This window comes from Nelumbo lutea, chromosome 3, assembly GCF_056320005.1.
Source record: "Nelumbo lutea isolate HS-2025 chromosome 3, American lotus-T2T, whole genome shotgun sequence".
In the NCBI taxonomy this organism is placed as follows: Eukaryota; Viridiplantae; Streptophyta; class Magnoliopsida; order Proteales; family Nelumbonaceae; genus Nelumbo; species Nelumbo lutea.
The window spans coordinates 56,266,812-56,286,838 of NC_142686.1; the positions used below are offsets into that span (position 1 = coordinate 56,266,812).

Genomic DNA, 20,027 nt, shown 5'->3' on the forward strand with positions numbered 1-20,027 from the left:
TCACTCCCTAAAAAGCTTAATGTACTCTTTGAGGGGAGGTAGGTAGTCGAGTGAGTTCATAAGCGTGTAAAGGTTAAGCACGAGATCCCCTCGACATTGTACTGTGTGCTTATGCTTACCACTGATTAATGCAATACAAGTTACCTTTTGTCTAATTTGTGTGCTTTCTTGTTGCCTTTTGTGTGTTGTTGCTTGCATTCGTAGGCTTTCTCGACCCCATCGAGCGTTGCATAGGGCCTCGTCGATTAGCCCCGTGACAGTTGGTATCAGAGTACGTTGCTCCTCAACGCTCGTGACCCTTGCATAGCAACACTAGTGGTGACGCAATGAAGCACAACAAGGAACTCACCGACGAGATTGGGCATGGCCTTGCCCATGCGAGAGAGACCGATGAGGCTCTAGGTGATGAATCCGCTACAGAGAAGGCCCCGAGGGGTCGCACATCCAAGACAAGCAAGCTTGACAAGTCAGTTGACACGCTTGCTGCCTTCGACACACGCATCCTTCGTTGTAAAGTGACTGCTGGGGAGATGCGTGACTGAGTAGAGGAAATCCACTTGAATGTGGAAACAATTGAGAGCTCCATGGTGGAGCTAGAAGCCCGTTTAAATGGCATTATGAACGAGGTCCAAGACATCCTGAATAGAACCCTCAAGGAAGTCCTTGGAACAAAATCCCGACAAGAAGGGAGCTCATCTCGATCCGACATCCAAGACTAGGTGGATGAGATGAGAGCTTAATGGATGGCCACGAAAGTAGCCATGGCCTCTCCTTCTGACCTCCAGACTCAAATGGATGAACTAAGAGAAGAGATTAGTGGCCAGCACTCCAAGCCCCTCCACAACACTGGCCCCTACTCGTGTGAAGATTCGGGAGCCCACACCTTATGCCGGCTCCCGAGATGCTAGAGAACTTGACAACTTCTTGTGGAAAATGGAACAATATTTCCATGCCGCTGGCATTGATGAGGACCTAATGCAAATTCATACAGTTATCATGTATTTGACTGACATTGCTATGCTATGGTAGCCCAGGCGATGCCAAGACATTGAATGGGGTACATGCACCATTAAGACATGGGCCGATTTCAAGCGAGAACTAAAGCGACAATTCTACCTAGAGAACATGGAGTGCCTGGCGCGGAAGAAGTTGAAAGCACTCAAGCATGGGGACTCACTCCACGATTATGTTAAAGAGTTTTCAGCCCTTACCTTGGAGATCACGGACATGTTCGACAAGGATCTATTGTTCAACTTCATGGGTGGACTGAAGCCATGGGCCGAATTAGAGCTCCAACGCCGCAACGTACAAGACCTCGCCATGGCAATGGCAGTGGCGGAGCAACTTAATGAGACCAACTTGTCAGATGAAGAAGACCCTAAGCCAGAAAGCCCGTGTTTCCCTAATTTGAGTGGGGGAGCAAGTCGCCCACGCCCTCCGTACGACAACTCCAGCTTTAACAAGTCAGCAAGACAAGACTATGGGAAGAAGCCACAAGGAGAGCAAGACCCTCAGCACCATTACAAGCCCAGAACCGTTGGGTCCCCAATTTCTTGCTTCCTTTGTGGGGGAAATCACTTGATTCGCAACTGCCCAACCAAGAAGAAGATCAATGCCCTTGTTTCCAAGCTCAGTGATGATGAGCAAAGTGATGAGGAAAAGTCTGTGCAGGCGCCAAGAGTGGGTGCCCTTCAACTCTTCAACGCCATGGTGAAGAAAGAGGCCAATCAGGGAAGGCCAAAGAAAGCCCAAAGGGGGCTGAAGTATATAGACATCCTCCTCGGTGGGAAGCCGACTCAAGCCCTTGTTGATACAGGGGCCTCCCACAACTTCATTTCAGTTGTCGAGGCCAAGCGACTCAATCTGAACACTATGAAAGAGACAGGGTGGCTCAAGGCCGTGAACTCTGGGGCAAAAGCGATTGAAGGCATGGCTCGTGCGGTTGACCTCCAAGTTGGGTCGTGGACAAGCAAGATTAATCTTTCAGTGGTACCCTTGGATGACTTCCGAGTTGTCTTGGGAATGGACTTCATGAGACAAGCAGAAGCAGCACTCTTGCCTCATATCAACTCTCTGTGCATCTTGGACGAGCGCTCCCCTTGCATGGTACCAGTTATGACTTCTACTAGGGTTCATGGGAAGCAAGTTTCTGCACTACAACTTTTTCATGAAGAAGCCTTGTTCAATGCCAACATGAAGGAAGTAGAGAAGTTCCCTACTCCACTAGCTGAAGAAGCCGCCCCTCAAGCCAACAACTACAGCAGCAGCAGGCCATCCAGCCATCTACACCTCTCCAGCAACAGAGTTCGTGCGTGTTGACAACCATCAAGCAAAGCAGAAGACCCAAGGCCGTGTCCAAGTTCAACCTCATCTACTACCACAACCATAGGGGAAAGCGACTGCCACCCAAGCAGCCTAGGGACCACTTTCGCACCATCCCTCAGACTGAATCACGTAGTAGCCTTGTGAGTCACCCTTGGGGAAAAATTCATGGGAACCAACACCCCAACAATCCAAAACATCATTTTGACCCTTACCTGGCCCAAACCTACCCTATAACCAAGCTGAATCAGCCATTAACATACCTTGAGGTCGCCAAGAAAGGACTTAGCCATAGGAAACCCCAACAGAATAGGCCAACCCAACCATGCTACCAAACTATACACCTTGGCCTTGGACGACAGCCGGTTCGGGAGTAACAGAAGAACCTTCCTTCCGCAACAATGACTCTAAGGGACCAGCCGAAGCCGATCTCCGAGGATGTAGATCGAATTGAGTCGGGGAGAATGTCACGAGTGACTCCTTCACCGCACCATCAAGCACCTACCATGAGCCATCAGAGTGCCAACCGCGTGCCTTCAAAGTGTCAGCATGTGTGTCATGGGTGGGCTATGCATGTATTTTGTAAGGGGGGACCGCCAATGGTGTTATTGTAAATATATAGTATGATTTTCATCCTTTTGATGTTTCTTATTGTCACTCCCCCAAAATCTTAACGTACTCTTTGAGGGGAGGTAGGTAGTCGAGTGAGTTCATAAGTGTGTAAAGGTTAAGCATGAGATCCCCTCGACATTGTACTGTGTGCTTGTGCTTACCACTGATTAATGCAATACAAGTTATCATTTGTTTAATTTGTGTGCCTTCTTGTTGCATTTTGTGTGTTGTTGCTTGCATTCGTAGGATTTCTCAACCCCATCGAGCGCCGCACAGAGCCTCGTCAATTAGCCCCGTGACAATTTGGCAGCGATAACCCCACAGATTTGCTGCAGACACCGACATGACACACACAGTCCTCGTCGAAGACTGTGTTTATCATTCCATCCATCCTTGAATTTTTCCATATTTTCAAGCTCAATCTCTCAACTCTGATCTGTGGGAAACTTCAACGTTTACATAGGTTGCAATTGCGATCCTCTGGATGTTGGGTATACTTAGATTCCGTTTTCCTCTGATTTGTGATTTCGCGTTCAAAAACTACACGGAATTTGAAACCAATCCATCTTGCTGACTTATTGATTCAAATTTCGGCCACATAAACTCACATTATTCCATTCCCACCACGACATTTATGGCCACATAAACTCACATTCCATCAAAAGGGATGGGTCCCTTTTTTGATCTTTTCCAAAGCAATTTCCATTTCTTTTCCTGGCCATGTATCACCCATATATAGGCCCATGTAAATTAAGGAATCCGGTCAAATAATGCTATGATGAAACATCAAATAACTAGGAAGCATTAAAGAAATTGAAGATCTGAAACCAGTGGTTTTTGCTTATAAAAGAAAGAGATCTAGTAGTGCTAATTAAGCCCATCAAATTGTTCTTTTGTAAGGCTTATCGGTGTGAGTTGGATGCTTAATTAGCATTTAGCAGCATTTGTCAACTGTTGTAGAAGTAAATCCCTGTAAACAACATGGATAGAAATATAAGTGATGAGTCTGTGTCTGTGTCTGTGTCTGTGATAATAAATCAACCATTAATTTCCCATGTCTCCACTAACACCCCTTCTGTTCTGCCCCTTGTTACTCTCTATTCTTCTCCTTCTGGCCAGGCTAAAGAGATCTTCAGCAGAGAAGCTCAATTTGCCGCCATCTCCGCCAGGACTCCCCATCCTGGGCAATTTTCATCAGCTAGGTACACACCCCCACCGCTCTCTCTCAGCCCTGTCTAGAAGGTATGGACCAATCATGCTTCTGCACTTGGGCCATGTTCCCACTGTTGTTGTTTCCCCAGTAGAGATGGCTATAGAGGTCTGCAAGACTCAAGACGTTGTTTTTGCAAGCAAGCCTGCTTCAACTGCTGCAAAGAGGCTTTTGTATGGCTGTACTGACATGGCGTTTGCTCCCTATGGGGATTACTGGAGAGAGGTGAGGAAGATTTGCGTCACTCATCTCTTGAGCATCCAGAGAGTACGATCATTCAAGTTCCTAAGGGAAGAAGAAGCTGCAACGATGATCGAGAACATATATCGTTCATGTCAACTGGGTGCTTCGGTTAACATAACCAACTTGCTTTCCATTTTCACCCATAATTTGGTTTGCAGGGTTGCTTTCAGCAGGAAGTATGAAGGAGAGGATGAGGGAGGCAGACTCAGGCACATAACAAGGGAGGTAACGGCTCTCTTAGGAACTTCTAGTGTTGGAGATTTTTTACCATTGTTGGGAAGGATTGACAGATTTTCAGGCCTGGATGGGAGGCTTAAGAGCACTTTTGAAGAGTTTGACAAGTTTCTTGATCAAGTGGTCCAAGATCATCTCATCAAGAAAGGAGGTGATGGCCAAGAAAATCACGAGGATTTAGTTGATATATTGCTCCAAGTTCAGAAGGATCCAACGCTCAACATCCCTCTCAATCAATCCAATGTCAAAGCAATCATCTTGGTAAGTAGTTTTCAATTTTCCCAACTAAGCACCACTGCACCTGTTTTTTAAGAAAAATAGCAATTCATTCATATAGCAAACTTCTACAATAGGTGATTTGGTTCGTAGAGTCATTAGTGTAGTTTTTACATGTTTTATATGCTTAGTTGAGAGTTTCAGAAAGTTCAAGGCTGGCTAGCTCCAAGCAAGGAATCACCACCCAATTTGGGCACTCAATTCAATTTGAAAAAAAACAATTAATTTTAAGCTAAAAGAAAAAAAAAAGACCAATTAGTGGCTTTAAGAACCTATGCAAGTAATTAAGAAATTCAGAAGATTCATTGGATTAAGGAGAGGAAAGGGTTAGGCACCCCTCTCCCAAATTACTCTAATGGCAACCCAAAATCTTGTCGGAGATTGTTCAAAATCCTTATAGTCTTAGTTGAAGAGATTTTATCAGAATTAGGTATTGATTTCCCTAAAACCCTTGCTTCCCTACCTCATTATTTAAGTAAGTCTAAATGAAGTTTGAAATGTAAAATCTTCATATTCTTAGGATTGCAAGCAATCAAAAACAAAAATAAGAAGGAAGCTATTAGGAAATGATTTCAAATTAACAATCTTAGCAAGAAATTTGAAAGAGAAGAATTCAAGATTTTCATTCATGTTAGAGAATAAAACCTATTCAAGGACCTCACTTAACATCTTAAGCTTTTAGGTTCAATGGTTTTTTTTTAGGTTCAACAGGAATGAAATCACATTCCTGTTGATTCCAATTCCCATTCCCATTCTGAACCAAATAGACTATGGGAATAGGCCATTCCGATTCTAAAGAATTTCAATTTCGATTCTAACTGCGAACCAAATGGACCCTAATACTTTATAAAATAATAAGTCACTGTTAAAACTTAATAAAATAATTACTTTTTCCATATTATCTATTAGTCTTCTGTTTTGTTTATTTTACTTTATTAATGATTAAGTATGTGTTTGGTTATGTGGCATTTACTGACTGGGTGTTTATCTAACAAACATTTATTTTAAAAATGCTGCCTTAAACATCTATTGCTTTGATTGTTTGGTTGGGAGTTTCAAGTAACACCCCAAAAATTTACTTTCCACCTCAAATTAAAATGCACCACATAAGCATTTAATTTCAATAAATGCTCAAGCATTGGGAGAAACAAGAATTTGAAGTCCTCCCAATGCCTCATGCACATAAATCAAAACATTTTTATTTTTCATTGTTTTTTTGATAAAAGTTAAAATCAGACAGTAGTTTCATGCACAAAAAAGACCAACCCATATGCGGTGTTGATGTGGTGGCCTTTTTCCAATACGCCAACAGAACCAAACATAGCCTAAATGTTTAGATCTTTTGTAAATATTACTTAAATATTTAATATAGTTAAATATTAGTAAATATATAAATGAGGTTGTAGACATAATTAAATTAATCTAGGGATTAACTTTTTAATCATAATTAAATTAATCTAAGCCCGAGCTCAAGGTTTAAGACTTCGAGTTGGGCTTGGGTTGATCCTCAAGCTGACCCAACTCGCTCAAGTTGCACCCCTAAGAGCAATTGAACTGACGACATTCATAATTGAACTGAACCAACCAAGTACAACCCAAGCATGCATATTTTGTGGAAAAGTCTAAAGTATTGAAAATGTAACACTATAGATACTTCAATAAATCATAAAACTGCATCAATAACACTAAATATAAAGCCTCAATAAGGGATACATAAAAAATCACATATCCAAGTGGGTTTTATTTAGAAAAATAATGTAATCAATATACAGGAACACATTTAAATGGCACATTCAAACTTATCTAAATATCTACTTATCATGTTCACACTTGACATTTTCACATTTGAATTCATATTTCTTGTTTCTAAGAGGCTATAATGAAAGAATTTAATTATCTACATCCCTGAATTAGAAATCATTCACAAGAATGAAAATGATAACTCTTTTGGTATTCAAATCGTTAGTTTTACTTATTTTTATTTAAAAATAAATAAGTAATTCAAAAGTTAAATTTTTGACATAAAATTGTATGGGTTTATGAGTATATCAAATTATACTTCTTAATTAAAAAGGAATCATAAAATTGTAATATCATATCATATAGAATATATCAATTTCTTTTTATGTAATTTTATCTAGTTTTCAAATTTCATTAAAAAAACACTATGCTTAATTATCTTATCGAACCATAAAACATACAATGGCACAACTTCTAAGTCAATATATAATTAATAATTACTTTTTATTGAAATAATTACTATTCATCTTTTTTAATTCCAAAAGTTTCAAAAAGTAAAAGAAAATAAAATATTGAAGAAGAATTTTCAATTGTTCTATAAATATTATAGATCATCCATATATCTATAACATACTTAAATTATGGCCAAATCACAAGAAATGTAAATAAATATTTTTTATTATTTAATTGAAAAAATTACAGAGAAAGTAAAAGAAATAAATATTGAAGAAGAAATTTCAATTGTTATATGGATATGATAAAACATCCATGGCTCTACAAAATACTAAATTTGTATGTGGAGATCACAAAAAATATAAATAATTATTATTTATATTTTAATTTTAATAATTAAAAATGTAAAAAATTGAATATTGAAGAAGAAATTTCAATTGTTCTATGGGTATGATAGAACATCCATAGATCTACAACATACTCAATCTTTAAGGAAAATTAAAATTTATAATTTTTCTGTTTTGGTTATTTTATATTTCTCCAAATTCCTTAAAAAATCCATAAATCTATTCATAACACCAAAAAATCTGTGATTTTCAACACAAGAAATGTAGATGAAAATATATTTAACCATTCTCAAGCATTTAAACAAAAAACACAAGAAATCACAATATACTTTAAGAAAATTGAAAAAATTATACCAACTTTTGCAATATTTTCCTAATTATGAAAAATCTTCACAAAACTTGATGATTGACACTTGTTTATATCAGGTGTACCATGTCAAAATTATAAATCTTATTTTTGAGTTTATAACTATTTTTAGATAAAAATACTAAGATTGAAGCTAAGGGAGATATGGGGGATGGGCTACCCTCATTGTGTAGCCTACTCCATGTTAATTATAAAACCATGATTTTTTTACAAACTAAAATTTTTATTTAATTTTTGTCTAGAACAAATATATAAAAGTTTCTATCTATTGTTATCTAAATATTATATAATAATATCTACCGTATATGTAACTTTAGAATCGAGCTTAGGAGTCACTTAGCTTGGGTCCTACCCTCTAAGGTTCTCAATGGTCTCCGAAAGTCTAGTACCCAATTCGACTCCAAATCCAATTATCCTAGATTTGGATGTTAGAACTTGCATCTGATTAATAATCAGGGATCCTCAACTTTGCCCCGCCCCGCCCTGGTGATTCTTATTTGTATACTTATTAATTAATTAATTTATTTATTATGTTTTTTGGAACCTACCTAGAACTATTTTATATTATGTAACATGATATATAATACTATACTATAATATAATATAATATATATTAGCATATATTAATAATTATACATATTATATAATATAGTCGGGGCGGAGTGAACAAATACCATCCCTAACCCTAAATTTTCAGATTTTCCACAAACCTCATTCAATGGTCAAAAATCCACCCCGATCAGGATGGGGTGGGGTAGGGCCCCACAGGTGCGGGTCAAATTGCCATCTCTAGGTCTAGCCAGGTTAGGCTAAGTTATAAATAATCATCCCTAAGTAGGAATCTTATGACATTTCTAATTGGGCCATTATTAGTTTTATTATTTTAATAATTTATATGGAATGAAAATGGTATGTTTTATTACTTTGATTTTTTTACTTTTTATTATGAATTTTAATTATCCTATTAATATGAGTTAATTTTATATAGAATTCAAATGTATTTTAACTTTTAATTTATGAACTATTATTTTTTGTATTAATTTCCTAATTTTTAGTAGTTGCTAGATAAAAACTTGTTAAAATTTAATCTTAACTTTAGTAAGTTTTTATTAATTTTAGTTTTTAGCTAGGTTTTAAATTATAGTTTTATAACAATTAACCAATTAACTAAAATTTGGTTGTGAAACATATAAATGGAATTTGGACAACAGTAATGGAAGAGTAGTATAGAATATGCTCAAATATGCTTATAATGGAAGAGGACTATAGAAATCAATGTTTTTAAACCACCGTTGACCAGACAGTTAGACCGTTTGGCCCGTAAACTGTTCAGTCAACCAGTTCCGTTTTACCCAAACCTGGTCCTTGGCAAAAAACTGCTTAATTGGTTAACGGTCTATTGACCTGGGTGGTCGAACTGTTGACTCTTTCAACCCATTCAACAGTTTTTTAGTTTAATTATTTTTTTTTAATTTTTTGTCAAAAATGAGCCATCCGTTCGAACCGAATAGTTGAACTGTTAACCCATAAACTGGTGGCCAAAACAGTCCTGATTCTGGGTCGTTTTTTAAAACATTGATAAAAATATATGAAATTCTCTCTCTCATTATTATTAGGTTAATTAACAGTTTATAATATTTTTATGGACATTTTACATATAAAATGACAAAGTTTGGTTTATCGAAAAATTTAGTTATGTTTCAAAGATAATTACAATAACAGTAAGCTGGGGAAACTTTATTTTTTATGGACCAAATTACACTCAGTTATAAACCCACCCATGGTCATTTGTACTCGTCTCTCTCACATTCTTGTTCCCTGACCAGTCTCCCTTGTTTAGTCATAGGTGATGAAAAACACAATACTCTGTTACGAGATTGAAGCATTGTGCAAATGATGTTGAATGAATGAATGAGATTCTTTTTTTTTCTGAAAAATTTTCCGACTCTCAATTTGCATTGCCTTCCAAGTTCCTAATTTCAAAAAACGATAAGTTGACTGTACTCCACCTCAAAATTCTAATTCAATTGTAAACCTACAAAAATTCAAAATTATAAACACCTTCACCTATAACACCCATACCGTGAATTGACATCAATTCCGGGCTGGCACCTACCTCAACTGTATGGTGAAGCTAAGATTTCTAAGGATGAACTGAACGGTAAAAATCCTTTTCATAAAATGCCTACAACAACCTACAACAACCTGTAACAACTCTCCTCCACTCTCAACTATATCTATCTGTTCAAATCTCCTGTTAGAAATGTTGGAATCCAATACTATTTATAGTTGATGTGGGGAACATTGCTACTGGTGAAATGTTGGATTCCATTAGAAACCAAATATTCACATGCAAAAATAGAAATGGCAAAATCGAATCCATTAAAAACTAGAAGAACCGGCCATGGATCACTTCATTAGGACGTCAAACCAAAGGATTAACTCGATGAACTCCTCTTCTATTCACATCACCCATCCTGTTGGTTGCTTTTAGTTTGAACCCAGAACTAAAGAGATGAATAAACCATTCAATCAATAAAATGATAAATTCTGGCCAAAGATAAAGAGCAAGGGCCAAGATGGGATCAGAAAGAAACCCTAAAATTTGGAATGAATATTGGAAGAAAGGAAGAAAACTTCCATGTTCTTTATAAGGGAAATTTTGTCTAGAAAAAAGAAGAGAGAGTTCCCGATTAGTACCCTGTACTTTAGGCTTAGTGCCACTTTGGTCCCCTAGCTTTAAAACATGACAATGCAGTACCCGAACTTTCAAAATGTGTCAATCCAATACCTGTCATTAACCAATCTGTTAACTAGCCATTGACATTTGAAAAGACACAAATGCCCTTTGAGTGTCATCTAATTTTCTTTATTAATCATCCACATATTGATAAAAATGAACAGTGTCAAATCCTTGTCTCTTCTATTCAAGAAAGTTGGGGTTACGTCTCGGTGGGCCTTCTGGGGTGACCCCAACTTTCTTAAGCAGAAGAGACAAGGATTTGGAACTATTCATTTTTTGTCAATGTTTGGATGGTTGATGAAGAGAATTAGATGACACTTGAAGGGTGTTTGTGTCTTTTCAAATAGCACTTAACAGCTAATAAAGAGAATCAGATGACACTCAATGTTTAGATGACACGTTTTGAAAGTTTGGTTACTAAATTGTCACGTTTTAAAGTTCGGAGACCAAAGTGGCATTAGACCCAAATTACAGGGAGCTAATCTGGAATTTTCCCAAAAAAAGAAATAATCCTCTCACTCACTACTTTTGTCAATAAATGAAACTTTAACATAGTCTTACAAAAGCCTGAACTGTGACATTCACAATCCACTACATCTCTCCAAGCTAAATGCAATAGTACATTCCCGGAGAAAAGAAGGATCCCACGAATCCACAATTCACAAAAAAAAAAAATAAGAACACCTCAAGAGATCCGATAACTGCATTTGGCTGCCACCACAAGTATCACAGATACCTAAGGGAAAAGAAAAGGAGAAGAAATAGAAGTCTACTTAGTATGATTTGGATTTTCTCCTAAAACCAAAAAAAGGTAAGTTTCAGGTGAGAACCATGACCTGAATATGATAGAGCCCAGATCCTTGCTCCGATACCATGAAAACCTAGAAGAAAATAGATGGAAGTGAGAGAGAAAAAAAAAAGAGAGTCAGAAAAGAGAGAGAGAGAGAGAGAGAGAGAGAGAGAGAAAAGAAGAAGAAGAAGAAAAATTGAAAAAGGCAGCAAAAGAATAGGCTATCGGTGCCTTAGATTCTATTTATACTATTAGGTGACAACTATACAAAACTGAAAGACAGAAAAGAAAAGAAAAGAAAAAAAAAACACCTCAGCGGCCATAAACTTAACAGAATTACAACAGTATTCAAAAGGGGTACAATGGGCAAAAATGGGATACTAATACTAGCATATATACAAATCAACTCTTAAAACTGAAAATATTATCTAGGTGAATATGATCTATCCAATGTATGCTGTAGACTCTTCTGAATGGATTATGTAGACTCTACTTTCTGCAATCATAACAGTTTAGGTATCTTTGGTTTCTTTTTGCAATGATCCGTGAATTCCTACTGAACCTGTAACCTAGAACACAACACACTTTTTGACACCATGGCACAGAACATCTTGTTAGGTGTTCTAAATAGAGGTCCCCTAGGCTTTGTTTGGTTTAACAGATATATCAAACAAAAACATAGCCTTACTCCCTTTATGGGGAACTTCTACATCTAAAATAAAATTGAAGTATGGAATATGGATGACAATAATTTATTAGAGAAGCCCCGATTCTAGGTATAGGCTCCTAGGGTTAAACGTATGGCCAATCTAGTGGTTCTCCCTCCAAGTGTTAAAAAATAATTGAATTCATTTGGGCTGTGTTTGATTTGAATAAAAATAAGAGAGAAACAGAAATTTGAGGGAAAGTTCTTTGAGGAATTTTACTAAATTTGGCAAGAAGTAAGAACATTTCCTCTCAAGTTTCTGTTTTATTTTCTGTCAAACCAAACATACCAGAAGCTTATTACCTAAGAATAGCCTTTTCAAAATAAGATGATATATAGTTTTGAGTTCAGCTTTGCTAATATTTAGTCAGATCTACTAGATCAGCAAGTAGCTATGCTATGCTATGATGGGTTGGGATGTCATTTTTCCAATCCAACATGATTTACAAAAATAACAATGACAACCTGATCTAAAAGATCCACCTAGCATTAAATGAATTTGGATTTGGATCTAAATCAGCCAGGACATACCAGGTCCAGGTTCTGTGTAAAACTAGTTTTCTGTCATCAACTGTTTTGATAGCACGTAGCATTAAACTGTTTTGGTTTCTGCCATAAGATCTAACAAAACCCAAAATCTAGGAATAACGAATCCTTTATTAGGTGATCAAGCTTTTAAAACATTGAACCAACTAATCTGGACAAGTGCAGTACATTTTCTCTAGCTAAGACTTCCTCTGTCGGTTGGCTCATTCATTGACAGGACATGTTTGTTGGTGGAACTGATACAATAGCCGCGTGTGCAGAGTGGGTGATGGTGGAGCTCACCAGAAATCCCAATATTCTTAGAAAGGTTCAGGAAGAAGTGAGAAGAGTGGTTGGAAAGAAATGCAAGGTTGAAGAAGAAGACATTCATCAAATGGATTGTCTTATATGTAGCATCAAAGAGGTGCTGAGACTGCATCCCCCTAGTCCTTTGTTGGCTCCTCGTGAGTCCACTGCAGCTAGCAGTATCAAAGGTTACCATATCCCAGCCAAAACCAGAGTTGTTGTCAATGCAGGGGCAATCCAGAGGGACCCTAAGTTATGGGACAGCCGTGAAGAGTTTATTCCAGACAGGTTTACAAACAACCCACTTGATTTCAGAGGCCGAGACCTTCAATTCCTTCCTTTTGGTGCAGGCCGGCGGAGTTGCCCTGGAATATCTTTTGGGCTGGCAGCCTGTGAACTAATTCTTGCCAACCTTTTATAATGGTTTGACTGGGAGTTGCCTGAGGGTGCAAATTATGCAGACCTGGACACCATTGAAAGCTTTGGACTGATTGTCCATATGAAGAATCCTCTTCATCTTGTTCCAAAAGTTCACTTTTCTTAGGCTAAGAATAATGTCGTCTTGTATTTAATATGATGCTCTAAAGATTTGAGGGACATTGCCTTGGATTTTGTGTTGTGAAAACCAAACAAGATGAATTGAGTTGATCATTCATATACTTACACCAAAACACATTGGCTTAATTTCCTAGAAGGATTGATTGCCTTGCACAAATGAGGGAGATGGGAGGTTGAGTCGAAAATCTTTAATTTATTTTTGTTGTAAGAAACTAAACAAGATGATGTCCAGTGGATTAAGAGTGATGTGGTTTAAAATTTATTGATTGGTCGCCCAAATGTTTCTGTCATCAAGCCAAACGGGTACTTAACAGAAGAGATGTGATTGAGAAATCTTTTTTCAGCAAAGTTGGAAGGTTTTAGATAATTACCCAATTCAACATCCATTTTTTACGATATATAATTACCTTAACCTGAACTTCAACCCAACCCAACCCCAGTTTTTCAGGTTGGATTCGGGCAAACCAGCCAGGTTGCAGCCCTAATGATTTAATCTCATGCTAAATTAAAATTTATCAGTTTTCCCTTCTACCGGTAATACCAATAATAATAATAATTAGATTTCTCAGATGCCCTTTATTTACTAAACCAATCTGATGTTGGATTCCCTTACATATGGATATGTATCAATTGAATTTCCAACCCTTCATCTTCAGCTATGTTGTGAGGGACCCTCAAGCATTCCTCAATCATATGTTAAAAAAGAGATCGGCTTCACTTAGTGCAATCCCATGTTCACACCATTCGAACAGTCTCTTGCAACCTCATATTGGGAATATCTTCTCATAAAATAAAGCACAGGAGTATGAAGATATTAATTCCCAATGCAAGACTGTAAAAGCTGTTTAAATGAACTTTGCACTGACTGAAGCCGGACTCTCAAAAAAAGAAGGGAGAAAATATTGCCATTAGAATAAACATGGGAATCCCACATTTATCTGAAAATAAATAAATAAATAAACATGGGAAAGTGCCCCCTCCCCCTCTTGTATGAAAATCATAGGGCTTTAAATCTATTTGAACCCCCTCTCAATATTTACATATATATATACACATGTATGTCTGAATATACAAAATATGCATACATTGGGCTGGTTAGATTTTTAACTCATTGGATAAATAGGTGTAGGGCATTTTTTTAATACATTGACCTTAATAGGCCTACATTAATCCAATTGACAAATTCAAACCTGACCCTTGAGCCCAACTCAAGTGTGTCAAATTTTGTTCAGACTGGGCTCAGGTTGAATTGATCGGGTTTGACCTCTGGCTCAATCTAGGGTCAGGTCTTAGACCCAGGTCTTAAGGTTCGGTTGAATTGACTTTAAAACCTTCTAGACCTCCCCCCACACCCCCAACCATAATTTGAATCAACTTTCATCTTTATTACCAACAAAACCAAAATAATGAAAAACCATCAATTGGTTAGCCTCCAAAAATCAGTCTAGAATTAAGAATCTTTTGCTACAAGAAACACAATTAGGGTGATCATTTGTACCCCTGCTTGGCCCAAAATTGTTAGGATTGGGTCTAAGTTTTGTGTCCATGCCCAACTTGGGCTCGGGCTTGCATTAGGCCAAGAAGTTATTATACATATAAAACAAATATATAGCATTTTTTATATTTTATGTGCCTGATATTTGCTGATGAAATAGTATTAATTGATGAAAATAATCGAGCACTAAAAGTAAAATCAGGTTTATGGGATAAGAACATTAGAAACAAAATATTTAAAATAAAAAAGACTACCACAGAATATTTGCAGTGTAAAACTAACTAAAATAAAAATAGAATATAGAGCATCATAGCCCAAGGTTTACACCCTGCTCTTGCACTTTCGCTTTGTTCTTTAATTTCAAGCATTCTATCTTGAAATGTTCTTACTTCTTGCAATGATAATTTATATCTTCATGAAGTGTAAGGAGCCAATTTGTTCCTCTCAAAGGTTGTGAAATAAGCCATAAAACTAACTAAAAATAGAACTAAAATTTATTTAGTTTATACTAAACCAAATTGAAAAATTAAGTAAAAAAAAAATATTCAAAAGAATCTAAACCAGATCATTATAGAGATAGGCCAGGAAAAAAAACTTTGAATTACCTTGAATTGATCCCATAATGATTGCAAGCAAGTCCCAAAATACTATAGAAATGAATATGATTTAACTGTATGACCAGTCAAAATTTTGATAAAAAAAAAAAATAAATAATCCCAACCATGTCTTAGAGATCTTTTAATATGCATTAAGAAATGTCAAAAACCAGCCTTACATTAACCACAAATTAAGGGTAAATTGCTGAAAAACTGATTAAGAATCAAATAAATTATATAGTTGATTAATAAATAAATGTCTGTGTTTTCTCTTGTAATTCTTATTTATTTTATTTCTGAAAGGGTAAATTTCATGTGATAATTTTGGTTAAAAACATTTGTTTTATCAACTTATAAACAGTTTAAGATCTTACTTTCAGTTTTAATTAAGGTTTTATATTGTCAAAAATGAAGTTATCGTCATTGATAATTATTAATTATAGATGCCAAGCATAATTAGGTTTAATTGGATCAAACTCGATTAATAGGTTCTGGGTCTTTCTCATATTATAGTCCCACTCCTAATTAATAATAAGTTCAGTTTTTTATCTTATACTAATTAATAATAAGTTCGCTCCAAACCAACTTTGACTTTGAGGAGGGGATTATTAGTGTAATCTGGACAAATAAAAAATAAGAAAAAAATAAAAAGCTGGAAAATTCCGCAGGACCCATCAAATTCGTTTTCTTGGAGCATGCTTTATGGGAATATTCAAGAGAGTTTGTCCTAAATGTGTTTGATTGCAGTGCAATTTTATTTGCACTAGTAGTACAAATGCTCGGGAGTGTAAATGAAAATAATGTAAATTTTGGTTTAATTTTGTTTTAGGTTTTATTTTATTCTGTTTCAGGTTTTATTTTACTTCAGTTGTACTGTAATTAAACAAAATAAAGTAAATTTTAAGATAAAAATAAATCATAATTTGCATTGAGATCATTTGCACTACCATAACTTTGCATCAGTTTCCATTCCTATCTCTGAACTCTGAAGCAGTTGAGATGTAAAAATGTGTTTGAATTGACAAAGTGAAAGCATGGCAACTTTAGGTTATCATTTTGATATCTTCATTCATCATGTTTCATAGGCGATATTTGTTTGAAGAAAAATGCATAGAAAGGTAGGGAAACCTTTACAAACCTTGTATAGGTTCCCCTGTCTCTCCCTTCCTTTTCCTACCTTTTCATTCAAACTAAATATAGCCTAAAGGAATAAGTTGGCTTTCATGAAATCATCCCCGATAGCCTATTATTAAACAATCCAGCCGGAATGGTAGGCACAATGTTGTTAGCACATTCAATGAACATTCAGAAATTTTTTTAACACATGTCCCTTCAAATACCCCAACCTACCCCTGAAAAAGATTATAAATCAATTTTGATAGTTGTCAGAATATTTATCAATATTCATTCAATCTTTTGAAAATGCACTAATTAAGAGCATAATAATGAGTTACCATAGTCCAATGACAACTAATCTTTGTTATCTGTTGATTGAATGCAACCTCTAATACATGCATACTAGAAAGGAGGCCCATGCTGAGTGTGGGCAAGTATATACGATGGTAAAGCTTGTGTATTCGAAAATTCCTTATTAATAAACAGTGTTTTTAATATTGGATCAGACCAGATGATTGGACTGGAAAAATTGAGAATTAATTATCTGATCGGTTTCGTTTCACCCCAAAACTGCTTATTGGTTATTGATTTAGTCAGTGATCCATTAACTCGAGTGGTTAAGTCATTGACTCGAACAATGATTTTTGGTCTTTTTTTTTATTTTTTTATTAGTTTTTGGTCATAACAGGCCATCTATTTGAATCAAACAGTCAGACCGTTTAACTCGAGAACCAGTTCCCAAAACAATTTCCTATCCAGTCCGATTTTAAAAACCTTGTTAATTGTTAATAAAGACTGGTGTATTGATACCGTCGGTATTCTATTTTTGTTATTTTATTAACATTAGAGGGAAGTCGTCTATCATCCCAAAGTTTTAAAACTTTTAAAATTCTTATCTGTACGGATATATATGCTTGATATTTTAATCTTTGCTTATCAAAATATAGAAGAGGCACAGTGCAAATAAGAGAAAAATGAGATATCAGAAATAAAATAAAACAATAAAATGTTCCCATTATTAAATAGAAAATAACATATTAGCAGTGTATGAAAGTATCTCAAGTTTCTCTTAAAAATGTTGGCTTCAGAGAAAAATGTTGAATGTGTAATTCTAACCCTTTTTCTTTAAGCCAACTCTAACCCTTCTTTTTTAAATATCTGAAACCTTACCTGTCTTAGTGAAAAAAATCACATTTTAAGTTCTTAACGGTTTTGTTTTTTTCTTCTAATACAAGCTGTAAATCATATAGTCAGTTAAATTATTATAGGCTGTGTTTGGTTTTGTGGGCGTTTATTGAAAAAATGATATCATATCAACAAATACCACATAATGTTGACGTTTATTGCAGATGAAGCAAAATAAAACAACTGTTTGGTTTCACTGTTTATCAAATAATTGGTAGAAAACTGTAACGCTTTTATTTTTGTGCATGGAGTATTTGGGGAAATGTCAAATTCTTGTTTCCCCCATTGCCCCAGCGTTTCCTGAAACCAAATGATGATGTGTTATACTTTAATGGGTATTAATCTGAGGTGGAGAGTAAAAAACGTTTAAAATGAAATCAACCAAACAACAAAACCAGGAAATGTTTAAAGTAAAAAAAAAAAAAAAAAAAAAAAAAAACGTTTAAAGTTAAAAAGTATAAATAAACGTTTAAAGTAAAAAAAATACAAATAGATGGCCTACCCATAAATGCCCACGGAACCAAACACATACATAGTAAGCATGATAAACATAAAAAAAAAAAAAAGGAATGAAATGAGAAAAAAAAAAAAAGAGAACTGTTAATGGCCAATTGGTCACTTTCTTCTAGGACTTGAGACCAATATTCCATTTTTTCTTTTTCTTTTTCTTCTTTTTTTTTTTGTGCTAAGGCTCAGTTTGAAAGGAGTACAAATACAAATTTGTAGAATGCAAAACCTTATATTTTGTTTTATTTTGTATGTATTTGCACTGTACATATTTATATTTGTAATCTTTCCAAACTAAGGCTTTTATGAAATATCATTAGATTACAAACAAACTGAACTAGATTGTGAGCTTAAATTAATTTGATATTTTCTATTCTATTTACATAAACAAAATATATATGTTGAGAAGAGTTTAATAGAACAGAAAGAGTTCTATTTGATTTGTTGATTAGCTGTGTGTATCTATCACTCTATCAGGGTGGACTTTCAAGTTGGTAAATCATCCCTTATTTGTAAAAGCTTTCAATCCCTCTATGATGGCTCTGATTTCTGAATCATAACTCCTTGAACTTTGCTTGCTGATCCTCTGGCTGAAATGATGAATTGACTTGCCTGTTGCTTGATGATACATCGAAATCCCCAAATTTCTTGCATAAAAACTCTCAACATATATAAATGATATGATAATGCATTTGCATTTTTTGAATGTAAGTAATTATGATGGGATATAATTAATTGTCTACCAGAAATACACAAAATATAATTGAATTTTTTTACTGTCTTTTTTTTCAACCCGGTTCATTAGAGGGGTTAGTTTAAGGCCGGTTTATCCCCTGAACTGGATTAGACCCCGAAACATCTCTTATAAGGGCATAACGGTATAAGTATCAGCCGATACAGCTTGATAGATATCAAAATTTTGGAACTTGCTTTTTTATGTGCTTATGAGAAGACATGTCATATATGATCAAATAGCACTATAATTCATTGAACAGAATTCACCCTTTGATCATAAGCTTTCTTAGGGACAAATTTGTATTTTGATTGATTGAGATGGTTAAAAGTCACACACGCCATTTAACTCCACCATAAGTTAAAATATAAAGCAAAATTATAATTCTAAGAGAATAAAAAATTAAGTAAGACACAATCAAAGAAAAATTATGAAAACGTCCCTTCATGGCTATATGAGTCATATCTAACGGTTCCCATTGAAACAGAGCCCGCTATGACCGTAAATAGAAACTGATCTTCAATTTCTCATCCATTATTTGCTACATTGTGTTTTATTGTATAAAAATAAATAAAAGTGATGAAAATTTAAATGTCGTTTGTAAATTGTAATACATTAACACATCACGCTATCATGACTCCGCCGGGAACTTTGTGTTCCAACCAAGATTCCATTGGGCACAATCCCTTTACGTGTAGAGACAAAAACAACAGCGCGAATCAAGCTTATTAAGGGAGTGCTCTATAGTGTGATAAAAGAATTGGTGAGTGGATGTGGACTGGTCCACACTACATCTTATGCAAAGATCAATCCACACCACACCATATTTCACAACTGTTTTGAACTGTAGATAGATTATGTAGATCGGATTGATCCACCCTCACAATGGCATTCTATAGGTGTGGTGTGGACTGGTCCATACCATACTTTTTTATTCTATGTATCCCATATACATTTTATGGG

The 20,027-nt window shown here is 35.6% G+C and overlaps 1 protein-coding gene across 1 annotated transcript; it reads left to right on the forward strand.

Annotated features, from left to right (window-relative positions):
- Positions 1-4,003: 4,003 nt before the first annotated feature.
- LOC148865105 (cytochrome P450 71A1-like) lies at positions 4,004-13,499 on the forward strand. Its single transcript, XM_088981020.1, has 2 exons — positions 4,004-4,882; positions 12,807-13,499. The coding sequence occupies exons 1-2, from the start codon at positions 4,190-4,192 to the stop codon at positions 13,293-13,295; spliced, it is 1,182 nt and encodes a 393-aa protein (XP_088837146.1). The 5' UTR covers positions 4,004-4,189; the 3' UTR covers positions 13,296-13,499.
- Positions 13,500-20,027: the final 6,528 nt, after the last annotated feature.

Bases quoted from the DNA above. Each gene is read 5' to 3' on its own strand.
- LOC148865105 (XM_088981020.1), top strand. From the start codon at position 4,190: ATGCTTCTGCACTTGGGCCATGTTCCCACTGTTGTTGTTTCCCCAGTA. The intron at 4,883-12,806 runs GTAAGTAGTTTT...ATTCATTGACAG, and splicing joins ATGTCAAAGCAATCATCTTG to GACATGTTTGTTGGTGGAAC.